This window comes from Aquarana catesbeiana, linkage group LG07 (genome assembly GCF_042186555.1).
Source record: "Aquarana catesbeiana isolate 2022-GZ linkage group LG07, ASM4218655v1, whole genome shotgun sequence".
NCBI classification, from domain to species: domain Eukaryota; kingdom Metazoa; phylum Chordata; class Amphibia; order Anura; family Ranidae; genus Aquarana; species Aquarana catesbeiana.
The window spans coordinates 165,611,998-165,634,961 of NC_133330.1; the positions used below are offsets into that span (position 1 = coordinate 165,611,998).

Here is a 22,964-nt window from a genome sequence, read left to right on the forward strand (position 1 = left end):
CCTGTCACAGTTCATCTGAGTACCCGAGTACCTGTCACAGTTCATCTGAGTATCTGAGTACCTGTCACATTCCATATGACTACCTGAGTACCTGTCACAGTCCATCTGAGTACCCGAGTACCTGAGTACCTGTCACAGTTCATCTGAGTACCCGAGTACCTGTCACAGTCCATTACCTGAGTACCTGTCACAGTTCATATGAGTACTGAGTACCTGAGTACCTGTCACCGCTCTTCAGAGTACCTGTCACCAAGCCATCAGAGTACCCAAGTACCTGTCACCAGGTCATTAGAGTACCCGAGTACCTGTTTGCAGCTCATCAAGTTACCCGAGTACCTATCTTCAGCTCATCAGAGTACCCGAGTACCCATCTGCAGCCCATCAGAGTACCCAAGTACCTATCAGCAGCCCATGCATCATAGAATATACGTTGGGGTGTTTGCTTTCCAAAATGGGGTCATTTTGTGGGTAATTCCACTGTCCTGGTGCTCAAGGACCTTCTAAAGTGTGATAGGTAGGAATGAAATGAGATAATTTATGCTGTGAGAAATGAGATGTAATTTATGCTCCTAGAACGCCTGAAGGTACTACTTCAGTGTTGGGCCTCTGTATGTGGCCAGGCTGTGTAAAAGTCTCACACATGTGGTATCGCCATACTCAGGAAGAGTAGCAGAATGTATTTTGGGGTGCAATTTTTGCTATATACATACTATGTGTTAGAAATATCTTATAAATTGACAAGTTTGTGTAAAAAAAAATGCGTTTTCATTTTTTTTTACACATTTTCCAAAAACTTCTGGAAAAAAATGAACCGTTCAAAAGACTCATTATGTCTCATAGATTATAAGTTGGGGTGTTTGCTTTCCAAAATGGGGTCATTTTGTGGGCAATTCCATTGTCCTGGTGCTCCAGGGCCTTCAAAATGTAATAGGTGGTTGAGAAATGAGATGTGTCATTTATGTTCGTAGAACGCCTGAAGGTGCTACTTCAATGTTGGACTTTTGTATGTGGCCAGGCTGTGTAAAAGTCTCACACATGTGGTATCGCCATACTCGGGAAGAGTAGCAGAATGTATTTTGGGGTGTAATTTGTATGCATATGCTGTGTGTGAGAAATAACCTGATAATATGACAATTTTGTAAGAAAAAATCTTCATTTTGCAAAGAATTGTGGGAAAAAATACAACTTAAAAAACTCACAATTCTACTTACATAATACCTTGGAATGTCTACTTTCTAAAAAGGGGTCATTTGGGGGGTATTTGTACTTTCCTGACTTGCTAGTGTCTCAAGAAATGAGATACACCTGATGTACTGAAGGCCTGATCAGATGTGATCAATTTTCAGTGATTGGCACCATAGTTTGTAGACTCTATAACTTTCACAAAGACCAAATAATATACACTAATTTGGGTTATTTTTACCAAATGTAGCAGTATAAATTTTGGCCAAAATGTATGAAGAAAAATTGCTTATTTGAAAAATGTTATGACAGAAACAAAGAAAAAGGCATTTTTTCACAAAATTTTATGTCTTTTTTTATTTATAGCACAAAAAATAAAAAAAACCCACTTGTGATTAAATTTCCACCAAAAGAAAGCTCTATTTGTGTGAAAAAAAGGACGCAAATTTCATATGGGTACAGTGTTGCATGACTGAGTGTGAAAGCTGAAAATTGGTCTGGGCAGGAAGGGGGTGTAAGTGCCCTGTATTGAGGTGGTTAAGGTATGAGAATTTAACATCTTGACATTAACTCCCATTACATGCAGTAATCCCTGGTATATTTCATAGTGCTTCATTATATGGTTGTTTTTCATGTAGTGATCAATAAAAGAGATTTCATTTGTAAAGCTGGCCATAGCTGGATAGAATTTCAAAGAAAAAGTCTTGGGAAATTCAGAACATGCGAATGTTGTTCGAAAGATTTTGTTTGCTTTTAACATTTGATTTTGGAATAAATGGACTTTAGCAAATGAAAACCACATACATTTTTTGTTTTAGAATTTTTTTTCATCCTGCTTCTTCTAATTTTATTGTCACTGCAGTTGAAAATGAACATCAGTTTGACCCACTAATAATTAGAAAAATTAACATTCTTATGCCGTGTACACACGAGCGGACTTTCGGTGGACTGAACTCCAAAGGACTTTTTGACAGACTTTCGACGGAGTTCCGACAGAGTTCCGACGCAACGGACTTGCCTACACACGATCACACCAAAGTCCGACTGATTCGAAAGTGATGACGTACGACCGGACTAGAATAAGGAAGTTCATAGCCAGTAGCCAATAGCTGTCCTTGCGTCGTTTTTGGTCCGTCGGACTAGCTTACAGACGAACAGATTTTTCGACCGGATTCGAGTCCGTCGGAATGATTTGAAACATGTTCTATTTCTAAAGTCCATCTGATTTTTCGACAGCAAAGGTCCGATGAAGCCCACACATGATCGAATTGTCCGGCGGATTTGTTGCGTCGGACCTTTGCTGTCGAAAATTCCGGTCGTGTGTACACGGCATTAGAACATTCTTTTCCTAAGTATTTTTGTTTAAAATTCTACCCAGCTATGGCCAACTTAAAACTTACAAGAGTCAGGAGGACTGTCATAGAATGTCAGTAAGACTCTCAAGCACATCTCAACAATTCAGTGTTTGTTTTTATTTATGGTAAGCACATATCTATTTGTCTTAAATTGTGCTTATCAAACTACTTTCTAAAGCTGGTCAAGCGCTGATTAGATTTCAGGAGTTTCCTACTACTGCGCTGTTGACTGTTTTCCTTGCTGGAGGCTCAAGGAAGCACAACCCTGCTGCTTCCAAAATGGCCACCTCCACACAGAGATGCAGTGCAGAACAAGTCATAGAAAGCCAGTATTGGCAAAAGATCACCTAGAGGGAGACCATGCAATAATGGTGACTATCCCTTTTCCTTCGTTTTTTTGGGCACAGCTTCTAGCGTTCATTTCCTCTTTACAAAGTTCTGTGCTTATGGCATGCAAAGGAGCTGTACTATAGTAGCTCTATTTCACTGTGCTATCCTAACCTTACCAAAATCATTATTGTGTTCAGCTTTAGACTTCATGCAGTCATGAAGCTTCCCTCCCTCTTAAGCTGGCCATACATGGATCAAAATTCAGCTGTTTCAGCATGGAACAGTCGAATTTCCATCTACTGTATGTATGACCTCTGTGGTTGAACAGAAGTCAATCTACTATTCATTTTCTATTCAACCGTCCTTTTGGAAAATTTCAGCTAAATCAACAATTGCAGGGTATAGACTGCAGCGCTGATATGTGGATTCTGATGGTGGGGAAATCTCCCCTCAGTCAGAATACAAAGATTCAGAGGGGAGGATTCCCCAATCCATCTCAAATGTGTGAATGGGGGAATAAGGTCAGTTTTTTTTTATTTAACCTGTAGTTTGAATGAAAAAAATGACACATCTATGGCCGGCTTTAGACATATAATTAAGAATTTACTAAGACAGAGTTTAACTACCACATTTTACTTTACAGTGTTTAAGTAAAAAAAATGTTGTTTTGGATATTGGAGGACTACTGAGAGCCATTGCTGAGACACATTGATGCACTGCACATTTAACTGCATAATGTAGCATTAAATGGTGAAGAGCATGTGAAGGTATAGACTTACATGTGCATCAGTGTAGGCTGCAGCTGCATCTCTTTGAAGAATTTTTCCAATGCTGTCAAGCTCTTCATCTCTAGTTTTTGTACTATTATATTCATTTTTCTTGCTTGCCTCAGTCCGAATTTTGTCCTCAGTGCCTTTCATTTTTTCTTGCTTTTTTGTGATATTTTTAGAAATAACCTGCAGAAATATAGTTAGTTAATATAGTTAGTTATTCAAAGACTAATATTGTACTACAGTTCTGATCAGGTAATCCAAGTAGAATCAAATCCTGATGAGGATCAGTGAGTTCACATTTGTTTGAACATGTCTCTCCACATATATAGGATACGTACCTTCGAGAATTGTAGTCATTTACTACCAATTATATTTTGCACCTGTCCCTTCATCCTCTGGTATGACAAAATAACTTCACTGAAAAGAGGTCCAGTCAGAAGCTGTGTGGCCTGCAACCTCCTGGCTCTGATCCTGGGTCCCTTGTACGTTTGTCCTTGTCTATATCCTTTTTTTTGTCCAGCCTATCAGTACCTTCCTCTGACTCTGCCTTACCTTTTACTTTCTGTTGCTGTATCTTTGTCTGTGTGTAAGGCCCCTTTCACACTGGGGCGGGAGGTGCGTCGGTGCTATTATTAGCATTTTAGCGGCGGTATTTGGCTGCTGGCAGGGCGGTTTTACCCCCGCTAGTGGCTGAGAAAGGGTTAAAAACCACCGTAAAGCGCCTCTGCAGAGGCGCTTTGCCGGCGGTATAGCCTGGGGAGGGGCCGGGACGGAGAGACTGACACGGACTTTACACCAGCACTGTCTCAGCACAGCATACCACACCAAACATCCAGTGATTTTGCATAGAAAGCCGTTATAGTATGGTGCACTGACGCACCAGTGCCATGTGAGTACCCCAGTGTGGGGAGCGTTTTCTTTTAATAAAAGTATTTTGACTATATTACACTATGTAGTTTCCTTTTCATTCTATGTATGGAGCCACATTGTTGCCAGCTGGAGGAGTGCAGCAGACACTGAGACTGAGCCCAGGGGTGGCTCCAAAGCATATTTGGACTCAGGGTAGAAGCTGAGTCACACGCTCTGAGGTGAGCACATTAGCTTAAGGGGGTCACGAAGGAGCACAGGAGCATGTTTTGCAGCACTCAGGATATCTTCGGCATGATGTTGGATTGTTGTCACAGCTGAACACCACCTGCACGCATTGTTTTATTATCACTGCTGGACATTATTTGCACGCACTATTTAGAGTGCCAAAGAGAACTTTTTTCATTATTTATTTTTTATTAATTTTTTCATTTAAAAAAGCAGGATACTGTATATTGAGCACTAAGCACTTTTTATGTTGATTAAGACACTATGTATGGTGTAACAAGCACTATTAAGCACTAATTTATGGTGTAACAAGCACACTTGTTTTTTCACACCTTGTTTATTTATTCAACATTCATATTATTTGTATTTAATTTTATCGCACTAGTAAGCACAGAGTTGGTTATTATTAATTTTGTTTTTGGGGTCACCCAAGCGCAGCGCATAACTTGTAAATTTATGTAATATAACAAAAATTTTATACATTTTCCAAAACTGTAATTTCCACAATAGCAACATATAAGTCTAATCCATCTAGTTCTCCTGTAATGAACTCTTAGATAATATAAACGTACATTGGAGATCCATTCACATCCTTTTGTATATAAGAAAATATATTGGAATCTTTTCTTATATAATTTAATGTACACAAATCAAATTATATTATAGATCATTTATTCTTTACTTTAGAAAGCAAAAAATGGACTCAGAAATTGTAGATCTAAAAGCTTACCTCTTCAAGTTTCTCAATACGGCCAATCATTTTTGTAGTCACACTATGCAGTTTCAGTAGATCTAATCCATAGAAAGCCCCTTCCAGCATTTCTATAATGGTTGATAACTAAGGGACAGGAAAACAAACAAATGATGTCACTCTTTAAAATGCACCCCTAAAATGTGTAATGTTTACATTTTTGATGGAAAAGCTAATTACCAAGAAGAATGTCCAAACAATACAAAAAAAATCTAGAAACTTGATTTTTGCATTGTTTATAAATGCCAATTTGCTCCAAAAAGGAAAAGAGTACTATGAAATTACTACATTGCAACTAATCTCTGAGTTTATTCCATGGTGATTTGTACAGTTGTTATTAGTGCAGTAAAGAAAGGCAATCATTTATGCAGTATTACTAATTGCCCAAGATAATAATTAGATTATCTATACAAATCTAACTATTGGTAAGTTTTATAACAAGATATGCTACCGCTGTTAAAGTGATAATAAACCCAAAACCAAAAATGTAATATATTGCAGCTTACCAATCATTACATGTGAAGGCTGTATTAGTTTTCTTTTTTTAGGCTCTTTTTTCCTCTATTTTCACCTGGTGATCTGGTCAGTAACATACCTCCTGTATGAGAGTGCCTCCACTCTGGATAAAGGACCACAGGAGGCACCTTTGGACAGAAGCATTTTCAGTTTGGGGGAGGGGAGTGTTAGATGTACTAGCTGATTTAAATACACTAACAAACTGAAGCTGGACTTAGCTACATAAGCAGTTACAGCAACAGTTTTATTTCTTTTGGGTAAAGGTTTTTACATGAATAAACAAAGGCCAATCATTGTAAGCACCGCTGTCAGTGTTAAATGGTTTGTCTCAACACTTTCAGCTGAAACATTTGCAGAAGAGCTTGTTCTGTTGAAAAACAATAGATTTACTGGCTGAATCACCAAATGAAAATAAGAAAGAAAATCTAAAAAAGAAAACTAGTGAAGCTATCACATCTAAGAATTGATTAGCTACAATACATGTTTGCTTTTGGGTTTAATACCGCTTTAGTATTGTTCACTTTTTTATTTTACTTATGGTATATCTCTCTTAGCATATGACGTTCATAAAAAAAATAGAGGAACTATGGGGCAAATGCTCTGACATAGTATCTCCAAAAGGGATAAATGAATCTGTAAGCGGTTCAGGACAAGGTCGATTGGAGCCAAACCCGGAGTGGCAAGCCACAGGGACCATAATTTGTTGAATTTTCAAAGGCACCCCCCATGTTGAAAAATATACCTTTCACGCCTTAAAGTATCACCCATCCTAGATACCTACTCCTTTACTGTAGGGGTTTCAGCGGCTGTCCAGTGTAATAAAATAATTAGGCAAGCAAATCATCCAAAATACCAAGTATACTTTGTTCAAGGTCCTCACCCATGGAGGTCTGTAATACTGTATTGATATTTGCCTTAACTCCTCTCCAATACAAGTGCAATTTCGGACACTGCCACATAATGTGAATTATATTGTAAACTCTAACGAGCAGGATCCTCTGATCCCTCCTGTATTGAATTGTATTGTAGCTGTACTGTCTGCTCCCATGTCGTAAAGCGCTGTGCAAACTGTTGGAGCTATATAAATCCTGTATAATAATAATAATTAGATCTCCATAAACCCTAGAGCACCTAGTACAAGTAGAGTTTTCTCTTGTACCAATTTGAACGAGTTTTACAGGCATGTAATGGACTCTTTACAGTAGATAAAGTTGTGATAGGCGTTGCTCTACATTCAGGGAACACTGTTGTACTGCCAGGAGGGCCTCCTCCCATTTCTCCTCTTCAGATGCACCTACATCTTTTTCCCAATAGCAGGACACCTTGTTGGCATAGTCTCTAAGGAAATTGTATAACAGCATGGAATAACATTGCGATAATAACCCTTTTTACAGTATCTCACAAAAGTGAGTACACCCCCCCACATTTTTGTAAACATTTTATTGTATCTTTTCATGTGACAACACTGAAGAAATGACACTTTGCTACAATGTAAAGTAGTGAGTGTACAGCTTGTAAGACAGTGTAAATTTCCTCCCCCCTCAAAATAACTCAACACACAGCCATTAATATCTAAACCGCTAGCAACAAAAGTGACCTTCGGTTTCTTTAGCAAGACAGTGGTCGTCTTTGAGGTGTGTTTGGTCGTTAAAATGTTGGAATACTTCCCTGTGGCCCGGACTCTGAAGGGAGGGGATCAGGCTCTGCTTCAGTATATCACAGTACATGTTGGCATTCATGATTCCCTCAATGAACTGTAGCTCCCCAGTGCCAGCAGCACTCATGCCTCCCCAGACCATGACACTCCCACCACCATGCTTATAGTGCATCCGGAAAGTATTCACAGTGCTTCACTTTTTTCACATTTTGTTATGTTACAGCCTTATTCCAAAATGGATTTAATCCATTATTTTCCTCAAAATTATACAAACAATACCCCATAATGACAACGTGAAAGAAGTTTGTTTGAAATCTTTGCAAATTTATTTTAAAATAAAGGACAAAATTACAGGTACATAAGTATTCACAGGATTTGTTCAATACTTTGGTGAAGCACCTTTGGCACCAATTATAGCCTCAAGTCTTTTTGAGTATGATACTACAAGCTTGGCACACCTATTTTTGGGCAGTTTCTCCCATTCTTTTTTGTAGGACCTCTCAAGCTCCATCAGGTTGGATGGGGAGCGTCAGTGCACAGCCATTTTGATTGATTGATCCCTCCAGAGATGTTCAATCGGGTTCAAGTCTGGGCTTTGGCTGGGCCACTCAAGGACATTCACAGAGTTGAGAGTTGTCCCATAACCACTCCTTTGTAATCTTGACTGTGTGCTTAGGGTCATTGTCCTGTTGGAAGATGATCTTTCACCCCAGTCTGAGGTCCAGAGCACTCTGGAGCAGGTTTTCATCAAGGATGTCTCTGTGCATTGCTGCATTCATCTTTCCCTCGATCCTGACTAGTCTCCCAGTTCCTGCCACTGAAAAACATGCCCACAGCATGATGCTTCCACCACCACGCTTCACTGTAGGGATGGTATTGGCCAGGTGATGAGCGGTGCCTGGTTTTCTCCAGACATGATGCTTGCCATTCAGGCCAAAGAGTTCAATCTTTGTTTCATCAGACCAGAGAATTTTGTTTCTCATGATCTGAGTGTCCTTCAGTGCCTTTTGGCAAACTCCAGGTGGGCTGCCATGTGCCCTCTCCTCTCTCCACAGAGAAATGCTGGAGCTCTGTCAGAGTGACCATTGGGTTCTTGGTCACCTCCCTAAGGCCCTAATCGCTCAGTTTGGCTGCTGTAGGAAGAGTCCTGGTGGTTCCAAACTCCTTCTATTTATGGATGATGGAGGCCACTATGCTCATTGGGACCTTCAATGCTGCAGAAATTTTTCTGTACCCTTCTCCAGATCTGTGTCTTGATACAAACCTGTCTAAGAAGTTTACAGACAATTCTTTGGGCTTCTTGGCTTGGTTTGTGCTCTGACATACACTGTTAACTGTAATGCCACGTACACAAGGTCAGACTTTCCGGCAGGAAAAGTCAGACAGAATCTTTTCATCGGATATTCCTATCGTATGTAGGCCTCATCTGACTTTTTTTTTTTTAAATTCTGACGGACCTAGAAGTAGAACATGTTTTAAAGCTTTCAGATGGAATCAGTTCCTATCGTCTGTATGCTGTTCCAAGGGACCAAAAACGTTGCATGCTCTGAAGCAAGTACGAGACGGCAGCTATTGGCTACTCGCTATTGAACTTCCTTTTTCTAGTCCTGTTGTACGTGTTGTATGTCACCACGTTCTAGACGGTTGGACTTTAGTGTGATCGTGTGTAGGCAAGACTGTTTCAGCGGAACTCCGTCGGAGAAACCTTCAGAGTTTATTCCGACAGAAAAAACGGCCGTGTGTACGCGGCATTAGACTTTATATAGACAGGTGTGTGCCTTTCCAAATCATGTCCAATCAACTCAATTTACCCAAGGTGGACTCCAATCAAGTTGTATAAACATCTCAAGGATGATCAGTGGAAACAGGATGAGCTCAATGTTGAGTGTCATGGCAAAGGCTGTAAATACTTATTTACATGGGATTTGTTCATTTTTTATTTTTAATAAATTTGCAAAGATTTCAAACAAACTTTTTTCACGTTGTCATTATGGGGTATTATTTGTAGAATTTTGAGAAAAATAATGAATTTAATCCATTTTGGAATAAGGCTGTAACATAACAAAATGTGGAAAAAGTGAAGGGCTGTGAATACTTTCCGGATGCACTGTAACTGTAGGCAAGACACACTTGTCTTTGTGCACCATATCACATCCACTTTACCCCATATTGCAACATAGCCAGTTCTGGGTAGTGGTCATTTCCCCAAATAGGACTGAACTGTATGAGTCCTGTGACCAGCTGTAGCTGTCTGTACTTTTTGGATGAGGACATATGTATGGTATAACTTGTTTGACTTCCTAAATGCCAGGCCCTCCAAGCCACTAGCTATTTCCCTCCAACCTGCTGTATGTTGAAGCAATCTGGTCGATGGGTCCAAGGGGAGCATAGATTGTGCAATGTGTTGCAGTTATGAGGCTAGACAATACAGCCAGGGATTGGGTAAGGCCAAGCATCGACATCTTTAGGCCGCTGAAATTGTTCTAGTTTAACTCTCTGGTTTTCAGACTGCCAAAGAAGGGATCTATAGATTGAGTTAATAATGAGGAATGTTTTCAGGGGGATAACTACCGGGGAGTTATGATGCACACAGAGCAGCTGGGGCATGAGAATCATCTTGATAAGATTCGTACGGCCTACTAAGGACATTTTTAGCCTAGACCATATTCGTACTCTATCCCTAAAGTGGGCAAGGAGAGGCATAAGATTTAAATGTATAAAATCTAGCAGACGGGGGTTCTCTATTCTCATCAGATGGGTCTGCTATAAACTTTTCCTCTAATTGACACACCAGCTGAGTCACCTGGTCCCCTTAAGCGGCTGTGGCCCTCTTGATGGCCTGAATTTCAGAGATAAATAGCCCCCGAAGGAAAGCTTTAAAGGCCTCCCAAGCAGAACTCCACGGTCAGTGTTCTACTTGTGTCTGCCAGTTGTCAGACATTTTTGCTTTTACATTGTCTGGGGCAGGGAGGAGATTAAGCCAAACAGCATTGAGCGCCCAGGAAGCAGGTTGCGAGGTAGACATAGGGCTGACCAGTATGGAAGAGTGATCCAAAATCCCCCTAAGGGCATACGTAATGTCAGACACATAACGCTCAACCATTGGAGAACATAGGCAGAGATCTATCCTTGATAGAGAAGCGTGCATTTTAGAAAAGCAGGAGAAAATCCTCTCTCCTGGATGCACATTCCGCCAAGGATCTATCCAGTCCACCTCCTCCATAAAATTCCTTAAGGCAGTACGATGAGCACCTTGCACTGTAGTAACAGGGGGTAGCTTGTCAAGATTATGATCTATGTAACAGTTAAAATCCCCAAAATTCATATTGGTAAATCAGGATAGCCCAGCTGGTACATCAACAGAGCACATAAAATTTCACCTTTGAAAGGAGGAGGGATGTACACAAATGCTAAAATAAATTTCAAAGTATATATGCGGCAAGCTAAAAAAACATATCTCCCTTTTATATCTATGGAGTGGTCCATTTCATGGAAATCCAATGAGTTATGAACTAATACGCTTACACCCCTGGAGTAATTAGTGTGGGTAGAGTGGTACACTTTCCTCGCCCAGGCAAAGTTTAGGCATGATACAGGGTTTTTTTTTACTGAAGGCAAAAATCCACTTTGCACTACAAGTGCACTGCAGTCGCTGTAGATCTGAGGGGGGCATGCAAGGAAAAAAAAAAACAGCATTTTTGTTTGTACATGATTAGATGATAGAAATCAGCAGATCTTCCCCTCAGATCTGCAGTGACTGCACTTCCAAGTGCACTCGCAGTGCACTTGTAGTGCAAAGTGGATTTGCCTTTAGTAAATCAACCTCACAGTGTCACTTGTCAGGTGGGTCGCCTGCATAGTTGCCAACAGTCCAGATTTTCCCGGGACAATCCCGATTTTGGGACCCTTGTCCCAATTTAATTCTGTCCCGGGTGTTTTCCCGAATTTTTGGGTTTGTCCCGAGAAAATCGTGAGTGTTTTTGTAAAAAACGGCAACGGCTCCACAAAAATGGCTGCCGTTGCCTCCACGAGTCAGTCACAAAGTTCTCCTTGTGTTCAGTGCAGGGGAGAGGGGCAGCCAATCCGCTTCTCTCTTCAGTGTACAAATAGAAAATTCTATTGTACACTGAAGCCTATTGGTTGGAGGGATTGGCAACCCCTCCCCGCTCTACACTGCACACAAGGAAGACGTGATCAGCCTCCACTGCCATCACCCTCCGCCCCCGTGTGTCCGACGGGGCTCAGGGAATAGTGGGAGTGACGGGAGGGAAGAAGGGAGGCTTTCATCTGGCTGTTCAGGAGTTGTCTGACCTGTGAGTAGTGGCCTGTCAGTGTAGTGGGGGAGGGGAGAGGAGAGATGGGGGGGGGGGTGTACTCAGTGTATGGGAGGCTTGGAGCTTTCCCTGCAGTACACTTCTCAAAGGCTGAGGTCCAGCATGGAAGGACCGGGGCTCCGCTGGCTGGGGACATTGATGGTCCTGGCTCCCCTCTTGCACCCCATGTCACCACCATACCTGATTCCCCCCTCCCCCCGTGTCACCACCATACCTGATTCCCCCCTCCCCCCTGTGTCACCAGCATACCTGCACCCCCCTCTCCCCCCTGTGTCACCACCATACCTGCACCCCCCTCTCCCCCCCTGTTTAACCACCATACCTGCACCCCCCTCTCCCCCCCTGTGTCACCACCATACCTGCACCCCCCTCTCCCCCCCTGTGTCACCACCATACCTGCACCCCCCTCTCCCCCCCTGTGTCACCACCATACCTGCACCCCCCTCTCCCCCCCTGTGTCACCACCATACCTGCACCCCCCTCTCCCCCCTGTGTCACCACCATACCTGCACCCCCCTCTCCCCCCCTGTGTCACCACCATACCTGCACCCCCCTCTCCCCCCCTGTGTCACCACCATACCTGCACCCCCCTCTCCCTCCCTGTGTCACCACCATACCTGCACCCCCCTCTCCCCCCCTGTGTCACCACCATACCTGCACCCCCCTCTCCCCCCTGTGTCACCACCATACCTGCACCCCCCTCTCCCCCCGTGTCACCACCATACCTGCACCCCCCTCTCCTCCCTGTGTCACCACCATACCTGCACCCCCCTCTCTCCCCTGTGTCACCACCATACCTGCACCCCCCTCTCCCCCCCTGTGTCACCACCATACCTGCACCCCCCTCTCCCCCCTGTGTCACCACCATACCTGCACCCCCCTCTCCCCCCTGTGTCACCACCATACCTGCACCCCCCTCTCCCCCCTGTGTCACCACCATACCTGCACCCCCCTCTCCCCCCTGTGTCACCACCATACCTGCACCCCCCTCTCCCCCCCTGTGTCACCACCATACCTGCACCCCCCTCTCCCCCCTGTGTCACCACCATACCTGCTCCCCCCTCCCCCCCTGTGTCACCACCATACCTGCACCCCCCTCTCCCCCCTGTGTCACCACCATACCTGCACCCCCCTCTCCCCCTTGTCACCAACATACCTGCACCCCCTTCTCCCCCCTCTGCTGGGGGCACCTTATGTAAGGACAGACTCTGCTGGGGGAAACTGATGGCATCTGGTGGCAGGCGACGTGGCAGGTGACACGCTCAGTGGTCGCACTGATTCGGCATTATGGTGAGTTGAATGATTTCATTTTATATTACAATGTAATAATAGTAATAATGCGCTTCAATCATCCTGACACCATAACAACCATGGTGCCGGGATGATTGAAGTGCTAACACCAGGTGTTTGGAGTATCTTTATCTGCTGATGGTTAAACTCTGGAATACACATTGCTATTGTAGTGTAGGATCTGGGTCTGCTGTCCCTCCATCCCTCTACCCCCCTTTCCCTTTGCATCCCTCATTCATCTCAGACTCTAACCACACCCCATTTTAGCCATGCCCATGTAAGCCACGCCCACTATTTCACGTAAACCAAGCTCATTTTTTTTGCGCGGCGCGCTCAGCGCGCCGCAATTTTCTCTTTTTCTATGCCACGCCTACTAACGCATGCCCCGCCCCCTAATTATAGGCTGACTCCGCCTACAGCCAAAAAAAGTGTCCCGAAAATTTTTTTCCAATGTTGGCAACTATGCTCCTGTAGGGCACAAATAGCAGGTAAATGTTTGTGTGACAGGAGTCACTTTGGGTCGGGGGTTTGTGCAACTCAGCTTACCTTGGAGAGCTTTGGAAACACCGTGTCCAGCTTTCCCGGACCTTCTTTTGTGTAAATCACCCTGTGTCCATTAGGGGCACAGGGTGCCTGAGAACCCTACTATGATTTGTGCTAGTCAGAGTCAATGTTGTATATATGTATATTGTCATGGTTATGCAGTAATGTTTGTCTGTCAGCTTACCTCTCCATGTGTTCAGATTAAGAGGCCAGCCACTCTCAGCTGGCTGCTTAAGTAATGTATCCTCAAAGCATGGCTCCACCCCAGCACCTATCAGGGAACTCTGTATTAACCTGTGCACTGCAAGCCAGCTCTGCTGATCAATCTTTTGTGTTTGGCTTCCGTGTGCTCATTGCTCTATGTCCTACGTCTGATCCTGTTTACCGATCTTGGCTTGTTCTTGACTATCCCTGCTTGCTTGCGACCCTGACCTTTTGGCGTGTTCTCTGACTATCCTTGCCTGCTTGTTGCCCTGATCTTTGGCTATCTCCTGACTATCCTTTGTTGTTGCTGTCTGCTGCTTCCACTCTACCTCCCTGTAGTCTACCGTGAGCATGAGCTGGGAGGTCTTAGGGGTCGCGACCTGGAGCCAGACTGCAGCTAAATCCATCCCCACCACTAAGGGCTTCTGGTGAACACCCGCTGGCTCTTAGACTCCGCGCCCTGGGAAATCTCATGCTTTGGCTCCCAGTGTCATCCGTGTAGGTACTACAGAGTACCTGCTCTCCTGTATATCCTAGAGCTCCATCCGCAGCAGTCAGCTGTTGGGTCCACTACCTTGTGGTGCACTCCAGACGCCAATGGGGTGCATCTGTCACCTGGACTCAGGTGACCTGACAGTTTGATCAGCCATGGACCCGGCTGACGCGCCGCTTCCCGCAGATGCTCCATTGCAGGGTATAGTTCACAGACTTGAGACCCAGGAATCGAATCAGACTCAGGTGATGCGATTCCTCCAGGATCTGGCTTCCCGATTCGAGCAGCTTCAGGCCTCCTGGGGAACCCCGAGTCAGCAACCTCAAGTACAACCAGCGGCTGCACCTATTCCACTCACAGTCACACATTCACTACAACTCCCAGCTCCGTCCCGTTACTCCGGGGACCCCGAGGCCTGCAGGGGGTTCATTAGCCAGTGTACAATTCATTTCGAACTCCAGCCCCAAAACTTCCTGTCTGATCGGGGCGAAGGTAGCCTATATTATGTCCCTCTTGTCCGGCGAGGCATTAGCCTGGGCTGCCCCTCTGTGGGAACTGAATGATCCAGTGGTATCTAGCCTGTTTGACTTCTTTCGGAATATCTGCGAGGAACGTGTGTCTCCTCAGCTGCTAGCGCCCTTTTACGTCTCCGTCAAGAGTCTGCTTCTGTGGGACAGTACGCTCTTCATTTTCATACTTTGACTGCTGAGCTGAGCTGGAATAATGAGGCCTTAGTTGCAACCTTTTTACATGGCTTCTCTGATAGAGTGAAGGATGAATTAGCGGAAAGAACCATCCCTGCTGATCTGGACGGTGTCATCACCTTGTGTAACCAGATTGATATTCCCTTTCAGGAGAGGACCCTGGAAAAAAGATGCCAGCAATCTCCGTTCTTTAGGCAGCCTGAGCTCCCTGTCCCCTATCTTCGACCCGAGGAGCACCTCCTGCCAGCTGAGGAACCCATGCAGCTGGGCCAAACCAAGCTATTTCCCAAAGAACGCGTTAGGTGCAGAACTCTGGGCCTGTGGCTCTATTGTGGGGCCAAAGGTCATTTTCGTGACACTTGCTTTCTTCATCTGGAAAAACGCTTGGGGCTCATACATCTGGAAGCTGGGGTATTGGACCCTGAAATATCACCTTCTCATCTTCTTTTTTCTGTGTTCCTTCATGTCGGCACTTCCTCTCATTTCGTCTCGGCATATCTGGATTCCGGAGCGGCTGGCAATTTCATGGACTGGGGAACTGCATCTTCCATGAGACTTACCCTTTTGCCCCTCACCATGCCATTGGTGGTCTTGGTGATTGATGGCACTGTTCTCCCAGGGGGCCCCATCCGCTTCCAGACCCTCCCTGTTAAGATGTCGGTAGGAACACTCTACCAGGAGTGGATATCCTTCCTTATCTTACCTAAGGCCTCATCTCCTATCATTTTAGGTCTTCCTTGGTTATGGCTCCATTCTCCATACATTGACTGGACTGCTGGACAGATCTTGGCTTAGGGGTTCCTCCTGTTCCTTGTCCTGCCTATTCAAGGTTGCCCCAAAAGAGAAACTTCCTGTTGCCACCATCCCAGTATCTTCTACTCTTCTCACTGCATATAGCGATTTCTGGGATGTGTCCTGCAATAGTCGGCTGATGCACTCTCTAGGTCATGTGGCACTCTGGATAAACTGAGCCGATCATTCACTTCAGTTTGCATAACCAGTTACCTTTGCCTGTCCCTAAACTCCCTTGGACGCACAGCCGGACTAACTTGTCCACAAGTTCCACAGTCACTATGCCCTGCAATGCGATTGAGGTAGCCGCTACACCTGGCTATGCTATTCAGTCGGCCTCTGCACCAGTTATGCCAGTCCAGCCTATGCCCAGTGAGCTTCCTGATTTTTCTTATTCAGGACCTTCTGTAACCTGGCCTCACACTACTACTACTACGTCCATTCAAACCTGTCTAAGAGGCTCAATCCATCCTTTGGATAGACTGCCTCATTCGGCCAAGTGGGGTTTTCAAGCTTTTTTCAGGGCTCTCTGCATTCTGCTTGTGTTTCAGCTATCCAGCTTGACTCCTGTGACATGTCACCTAACCAACTTGGCCTCAGGGATCCACTGACCTCTGCCCAGTCTGATGGTCCTGTGCTGGATGTCCAGCTCATCTTTAAGGGTCTGGGGGACCCTGCTCAGACTCCTGATGGTCTTCTCATGCCCTTACCCATTCCTAAAAACCCTTTATCCCTCAATAAGTCCTCTCGTCCTCTCCCTACCTCGTTTTCGGTCTCTGAGGATAATCTAAAGTATGAGATTAGTCAAGTTGTATTCCTGGCTCCGTAAAGGCATTCTTCTGTACCTTGTACATTGGAAAGGGTTTGGTCCCGAGGAGAGGTCTTGGATCACTGCATCTGAGGTCTTTGTGCCTCGCCTGTTGAGGAGATTTCATCTGAAGTTTCCCTCTAAGCCTGGGCCCATGTGGGGGAGGGGGAGGTCTCATAAGGGGGGGTACTGTCATGGTTATGCAGTAATGTTTGTCTGTCAGCTTACCTCTCCATATGTTCAGATTAAGAGGCCAGCCACTCTCACCTGGCTGCTTAAGTAATCTATCCTCAAAGTCACCCCAGCCCCTATCAGGGAACTCTACATTAATCTGTGCACTGCAAGCCAGCTCTGCTGATCAATATTGTGTGTTTGGCTTCCCTGTGCTCATTGCTCTGTGTCCTATGTCTGATCCTGTTTACCGATCTTGGCTATCCCTGCTTGCTTGTGACCCTGACCTTTTAGTGTGTTCTCTGTCTATCCTTACCTGCTTGTTACCCCGATCTTTGGCTATCTCCTGACTATGCTTGCCATTTTGTTGCCCTGACCTTTGGCTATCTCCTGACTATCCTTTGTTGTTGCTGTCTGCTGCTTCCACTCTTCCACTCAGTAGTCAGCAGATCTCACCATATTCTTCGCCTGCTACACAGACTCATCCCCTTCATTCCAAAAGAGGACAAAGCGGCAGTAGTTGGAACTATCATTAACTCTCGACTCAACTACGCAAACTCCCTCTACACCGGACTACCTAAATACCAGATTGCACACCTACAACTCATCCGCAGCAAGACTGATAACAGGAAAAAAAACACTGGGAATCCATTTCCGTATCCCTGAGGAGCCTACATTGGCTAACCGTAAAGGATTGGATCACATTCAAGGCTCTGCCTCACCCACAAATGCCTACAAGGAAACGCTCCTCAATACCCATGCGGGAAAATAAAACACTACATACCTAATCACAGTCTTTGATCAATCTACCAAAACCTCCTCCACGTTCCCAAATCCCGCTACAAATCGAAGGGAGAACGAAGATTCACAGTCCAAGGACCACGGCTATGGAACTCTCTACCGACCAACATCCGTATGGAAGAAAACCATCAGGCCTTCAGGAAAAAACTCAAGACCTACCTCTTCTAACAAGCTGGACCCACAGGACGGACCAAGCGCCTTGAGGCGATTCAGTTCGCATTTGCAGCGCTATACAAGTCATTAATTTATTCATTCATTCATTCATACCTCCCTGTAGTCTACCGTGAGCTTGAGCTGGGAGGCCTTAGGGGTTGCGACCTGGAGCCAGACTGCAGTTAAATCCATCCTCACCACTAGGGACTTCTGGTGAACACCCGCTGGCTCTAAGACTCCGCCTCCTGGGAAATCTCATGCCTTAGCTCCCAGTGTCATCTGTGTAGGTACTACAGAGTACCTGCTCTCCTGTATATCCAAGAGCTTCATCCGCAGCAGTCAGCTGTAGGGTCCACTACCTTGCGGTGCACTCCAGACCCCAACCAGGTGCATCTGTCACCTGGACTCAGGTGACCTGACATATATATTGTGTGTTGTCTCATGCTGTTGTGGACTCTTTGCTGTGATCGTTTGGGGTGTGGTTGTATTCCATTGTTTGTGTCTGTCTGCCTTGGAAGAAATGGATATTATGAGATGGATGTCTATGTGGAGGGGGGGGATTCCTCCAACAGCTCTCCCTGATGATAAGACTGTTTACTGATGAGAAGAGAAGTTTGAATACACTTGACCTGTGTGTCTATTGTGATTGGACAGTTTACCCCACCCTGAAGGTGGGGGGAAGTGTCTCAGAGTTGGATATCTGTGGTAACGTGCTGGAATAAAGGAGTTTTGATGTTGTTGCTTACCCTAAACTATGTTACAGCTAGTGACTAGGGATGAGCTGAACACCCCCCTGTTCGGTTCGCACCAGAACTTGCGAACAGGCAAAAAATTCGCTCGAACACGCAAACACCGTTAAAGTCTATGGGACACGAACATGAATAATCAAAAGTGCTCATTTTGAAGGCTTATATGCAAGTTATTGTCATAAAAAGTGTTTGGGGACCTGGGTCCTGCCTCAGGGGACAAGGATCAATGCAAAAAAAAGTTTTAAAAACGGCCGTTTTTTCAGGAGCAGTGATTTTAATAATGCTTAAAGTGAAACAATAAAGTGTAATATTCCTTTAAATTTCGTACCTGGGGGGTGTCTATAGTATGCCTGTAAAGGGGCGCATGTTTCCCGTGTTTAGAACAGTCTAACAGCAAAATGACATTTCAAAGGAAAAAAAGTCATTTAAAACTACTCGCGGCTATTAATGAATTGCCAGTCCGACAATACACATAAAAGTTCATTGATAAAAACGGCATGGGAATTCCCCACAGGGGAACCACAAACCAAAATTTAAAAAAAATGACATGTGGGGTCCCCTAAATTCCATACCAGGCCCTTCAGGTCTGGTATGGATATTAAGGGGAACCCCGGCCAAAATTTTTTTAAAAAATGGCGTGGGGTCCCCCTTAAAATCCATACCAGACCCTTCAGGTCTGGTATGGATTTTAAGGGAAACGCCGCGCTAAAATTAAAAAAAAAAATTGACGTGGGGTCCCCCAAAAATCCATACCAGACCCTTATCCGAGCACGCAACCTGGCAGGCCGCAGGAAAAGAGGGGGGGAGGAGAGAGTGCCCCCCTCCTGAACCGTACCAGGCCACATGCCCTCAACATTGGGAGGGTGCTTTGGGGTAGCCCCAAAACACCTTGTCCCCATGTTGATGGGGGCAAGGGCCTCATCCCCACAACCCTTGCCCGGTGGTTGTGGGGGTCTGCGGGGGGGGGGGGCTTATCGGAATCTGGAAGCCCCCATTAACAAGGGGACCCCCAGATCCCGGCCCTCCCCTCTGTGTGAAATGGTAAGGGGGTACACCTACCATTTCACAAAAAAAACTGTCAAAAATGTTAAAAATTACAAGAGACAGTTTTTGACAATTCCTTTATTTAAATGCTTCTTCTTTCGTCTATCTTCTTTCTTCTATCTTCTGTCTTCCTTCGGTTTCTTCCTCCATCTTCTTCTTCCTTCTGGTTCTTCTGGTTCTACTGGTTCTTCTGGTTCTTCCTCCGGTGTTCTCATCCGGCATCTCCTCCGCGGCATCTTCTTCTCTTCATCTTCTTCTCCAGGCTGCTCCGCATCCATGATGGCATGGAGGGAGGCTCCCGCTGACGCTTCTCCTCTTCTGACGGTTCTTAAATAACGGAGGGCAGGGCCACCTGGTGACCCCGCCCCCCTCTGACGCACGGGGTCTTGACGGGGACTTCCCTGTGGCATTCCCCGTGACATCAGATGGGGACGGGGTCGCCCTCCGTTATTTAAGAACCGTCAAAAGAGGAGAAGCGTCACACAGCGGGAGCCTCCCTCCATGCCTTCATGGATGCGGAGCGGCCCGGAGAAGAAGATGAAGAGAAGAAGACGCCGCGGAGGGGATGCCGGACGAGAACACCGGAGGAAGAACCAGAAGACCCAGAAGAACCAGAAGAAGAAGAAGATGGAGGAAGAAACCGAAGGAAGATAGAAGACAGAAGAAAGAATATAGAAGAAAGAAGAAGCATTTAAATAAAGGAATTGTCAAAAACTGTCTCTTGTCATTTTTAACATTTTTGACAGTTTTTTTTGTGAAATGGTAGGGGTACTCTTGTACCCCCTTACCATTTCACACGGGGGGAGGGCCGGGATCTGGGGGTCCCCTTGTTAAAGGGGGCTTCCAGATTCCGATAAGCCCCCCGCCTGCAGACCCCCACAACCACCGGGCAAGGGTTGTGGGGATGAGGCCCTTGTCCCCATCAACATGGGGACAAGGTGTTTTGGGGGGCTACCCCAAAGCACCCTCCCAATGTTGAGGGCATGTGGCCTGGTACGGTTCAGGAGGGGGGGTGCTCTCTCGTCCCCCCCTCTTTTCCTGCGGCCTGCCAGGTTGCGTGCTCGGATAAGGGTCTGGTATGGATTTTTGGGGGGACCCCACGCCATTTATTTTTTTTATTTTGGCCGGGGTTCCCCTTAATATCCATACCAGACCTGAAGGGCCTGGTATGGAATTTAGGGGGACCCCCCACGTCATCTTTTTTTTAAATTTTGGTACGGGGTTCCCCTGTGGGGAATTCCCATGCCGTTTTTATCAATAAACTTGTATGTGTATTGTCGGACCGGCAATTCATTAATAGCCGCAAGTAGTTTTAAATGACTTTTTTCCTTTGAAATGTCATTTTGCTGTCAGACTGTTCTAAACTTGGGAAACATGCGCCCCTTTACAGGCATACTATAGACGAAATTTAAAGGAATATTACACTTTTATTGTTTCACTTTAAGCATTATTAAAATCACTGCTTCCGAAAAAACGGACGTTTTTAAAACTTTTTTGCATTGATCCATGTCCCCTGGGGCAGGACCCAGGTCCCCAAACACTTTTTATGACAATACCATGAAATACCATTAAGGCTTTAAAATTAGCACTTTTGATTTCTCCCATAGACTTTTAAAGGGTGTTCTGCGGCTTTCGAATTTGCTGCAAACACCCCTAATTGTTCGCTGTTCGGCTAACTGGTGAACAGCTGATGTTCGAGTCGAACATGAGTTTGACTCGAACTCGAAGCTCATCCCTACTGCTGACTGGGTGAGCTAAGGGGTCTTGGATAGTGCTAGTTCTGGACAGAGGAAGCATTTACGGCGGGCATAGACCTGTTGAGGACAGGGGTTTGTCACAGTTTCTGAAGCGCAGTGGGCACCATATTGCATTTAAAGGATCATTTATTCCTCGAATGATCCATGATATAACTGAGACTGAGGAGCCATCCCCCCCCAGGCAGGAATGCAGTTTCTGAAGAACATGTCTTCATCACATGCTCTTGGGAGAAATATTGGTTACAACCTGAGTACCCTTAGTAGATCATAGGTAATATGGCATAACACTCTGGTGAAGTGAAGTCTGCAGAGCAGGGCATCCGGGGGAAGTCTGGGAACCCCTAGACTCCCGACATCAAACAGACTTACATATAGAAGTCAAAGTAAACAGTGGCATAAATGTTGTTGGAGGACAACAGGTCTCTCCATTCACCTTACAGGTGGCTTATCCCAAGAAACAAAAATCAAAAAGTATAAGAAATAAAAGGTGAAAAATCAATGGTACAGCTATTTCTCATTTCCCGCTTGCTTCGCGATTTTAACAGGAAATAGGTCCATGGACACTCACAGTTCAGGGTGAAATAACAAAAGTCTCTCCAATGTAGTAACCAGGTTGGTATACAGACCATCTAAGTGTAGGGATTTTCTCAGACATCTTCCCTTCCCATGGTCTCCCTTCTGGGCGAAAGGAATGCTCATTGACATCGAGCCAGGCGGAGGTCTCCACGGCATGTTCAAAGAAGTGGACTTGTCCCCTAGATGTAACACAGAGTTTTGCAGGGTAAGCATTGCATACGAGGCCTGCAGTTTTTGGAGGCGTTGCTTTACCGTGGTAAATCGCGCTCTGCTCTTTTTCACCTCTGCTGAGAAGTCAGGATAGAATGAGATCCTAGCTCCATTAAACTGGACATTCTTCCTTTCCCTTGCAAGGCGTAGAATTGTCTCCTTTTCCCTGTAATTGAGCAGGCATGCCAGCATGGTACTGGGAGGGCGGCCTGGCTGTAAAGGCTTAGGAGGTACTTGGTGCACCCTCTTCACCGCCTGGAGGGAGGTAAATGCTTCGTTATTGAATAAATCTAGCAGCTATTGTTCTATGAAGGCAGTGGGATCTCTACCCTCTTTTTCTGGCAGGCCGACAATATGGACATTGTTGCGCCTCGGGTGGTTTTCAATGTCCTTTGCACGATGATCGGTGGCTCTGGCTAGGTGTGCAGTAGCCTGAGATTCTCTAATCAGAGGGGGCAGTTGATCCTCCACATCACTAACCCTGTTTTCAACCACTGTGGTTCACTCCTGAACTTTCTGCAAATCTTGCCTGATCAATGTTACTGCTTCCTTCAGGCCCCCAAACTGGTCTTTCAGAGTTTCCACGGAGGCTGTGGACTTGTGTACTGCCTGGAGGATATCTGCCAGTGTAGGCTGTTCTTGGGCTCCATCCAAGGGATGTAGCAGGCACTGGAGA

At 45.4% G+C, this 22,964-nt stretch overlaps 1 protein-coding gene across 1 annotated transcript in view; it reads right to left on the minus strand.

The window, feature by feature from the left end:
* OLFML2B (olfactomedin like 2B) overlaps window positions 1-22,964 on the minus strand; it is a 483,693-nt gene that overhangs the window by 228,888 nt on the left and 231,841 nt on the right. The window contains exons 3-4 of the mRNA XM_073592846.1: window positions 5,466-5,573; window positions 3,647-3,823 (exon numbers count right to left, since the gene is read on the minus strand). Coding sequence (XP_073448947.1) covers window positions 3,647-3,823; window positions 5,466-5,573 — 285 coding nt within the window. The remainder of the gene's footprint in view (window positions 1-3,646; window positions 3,824-5,465; window positions 5,574-22,964) is intronic.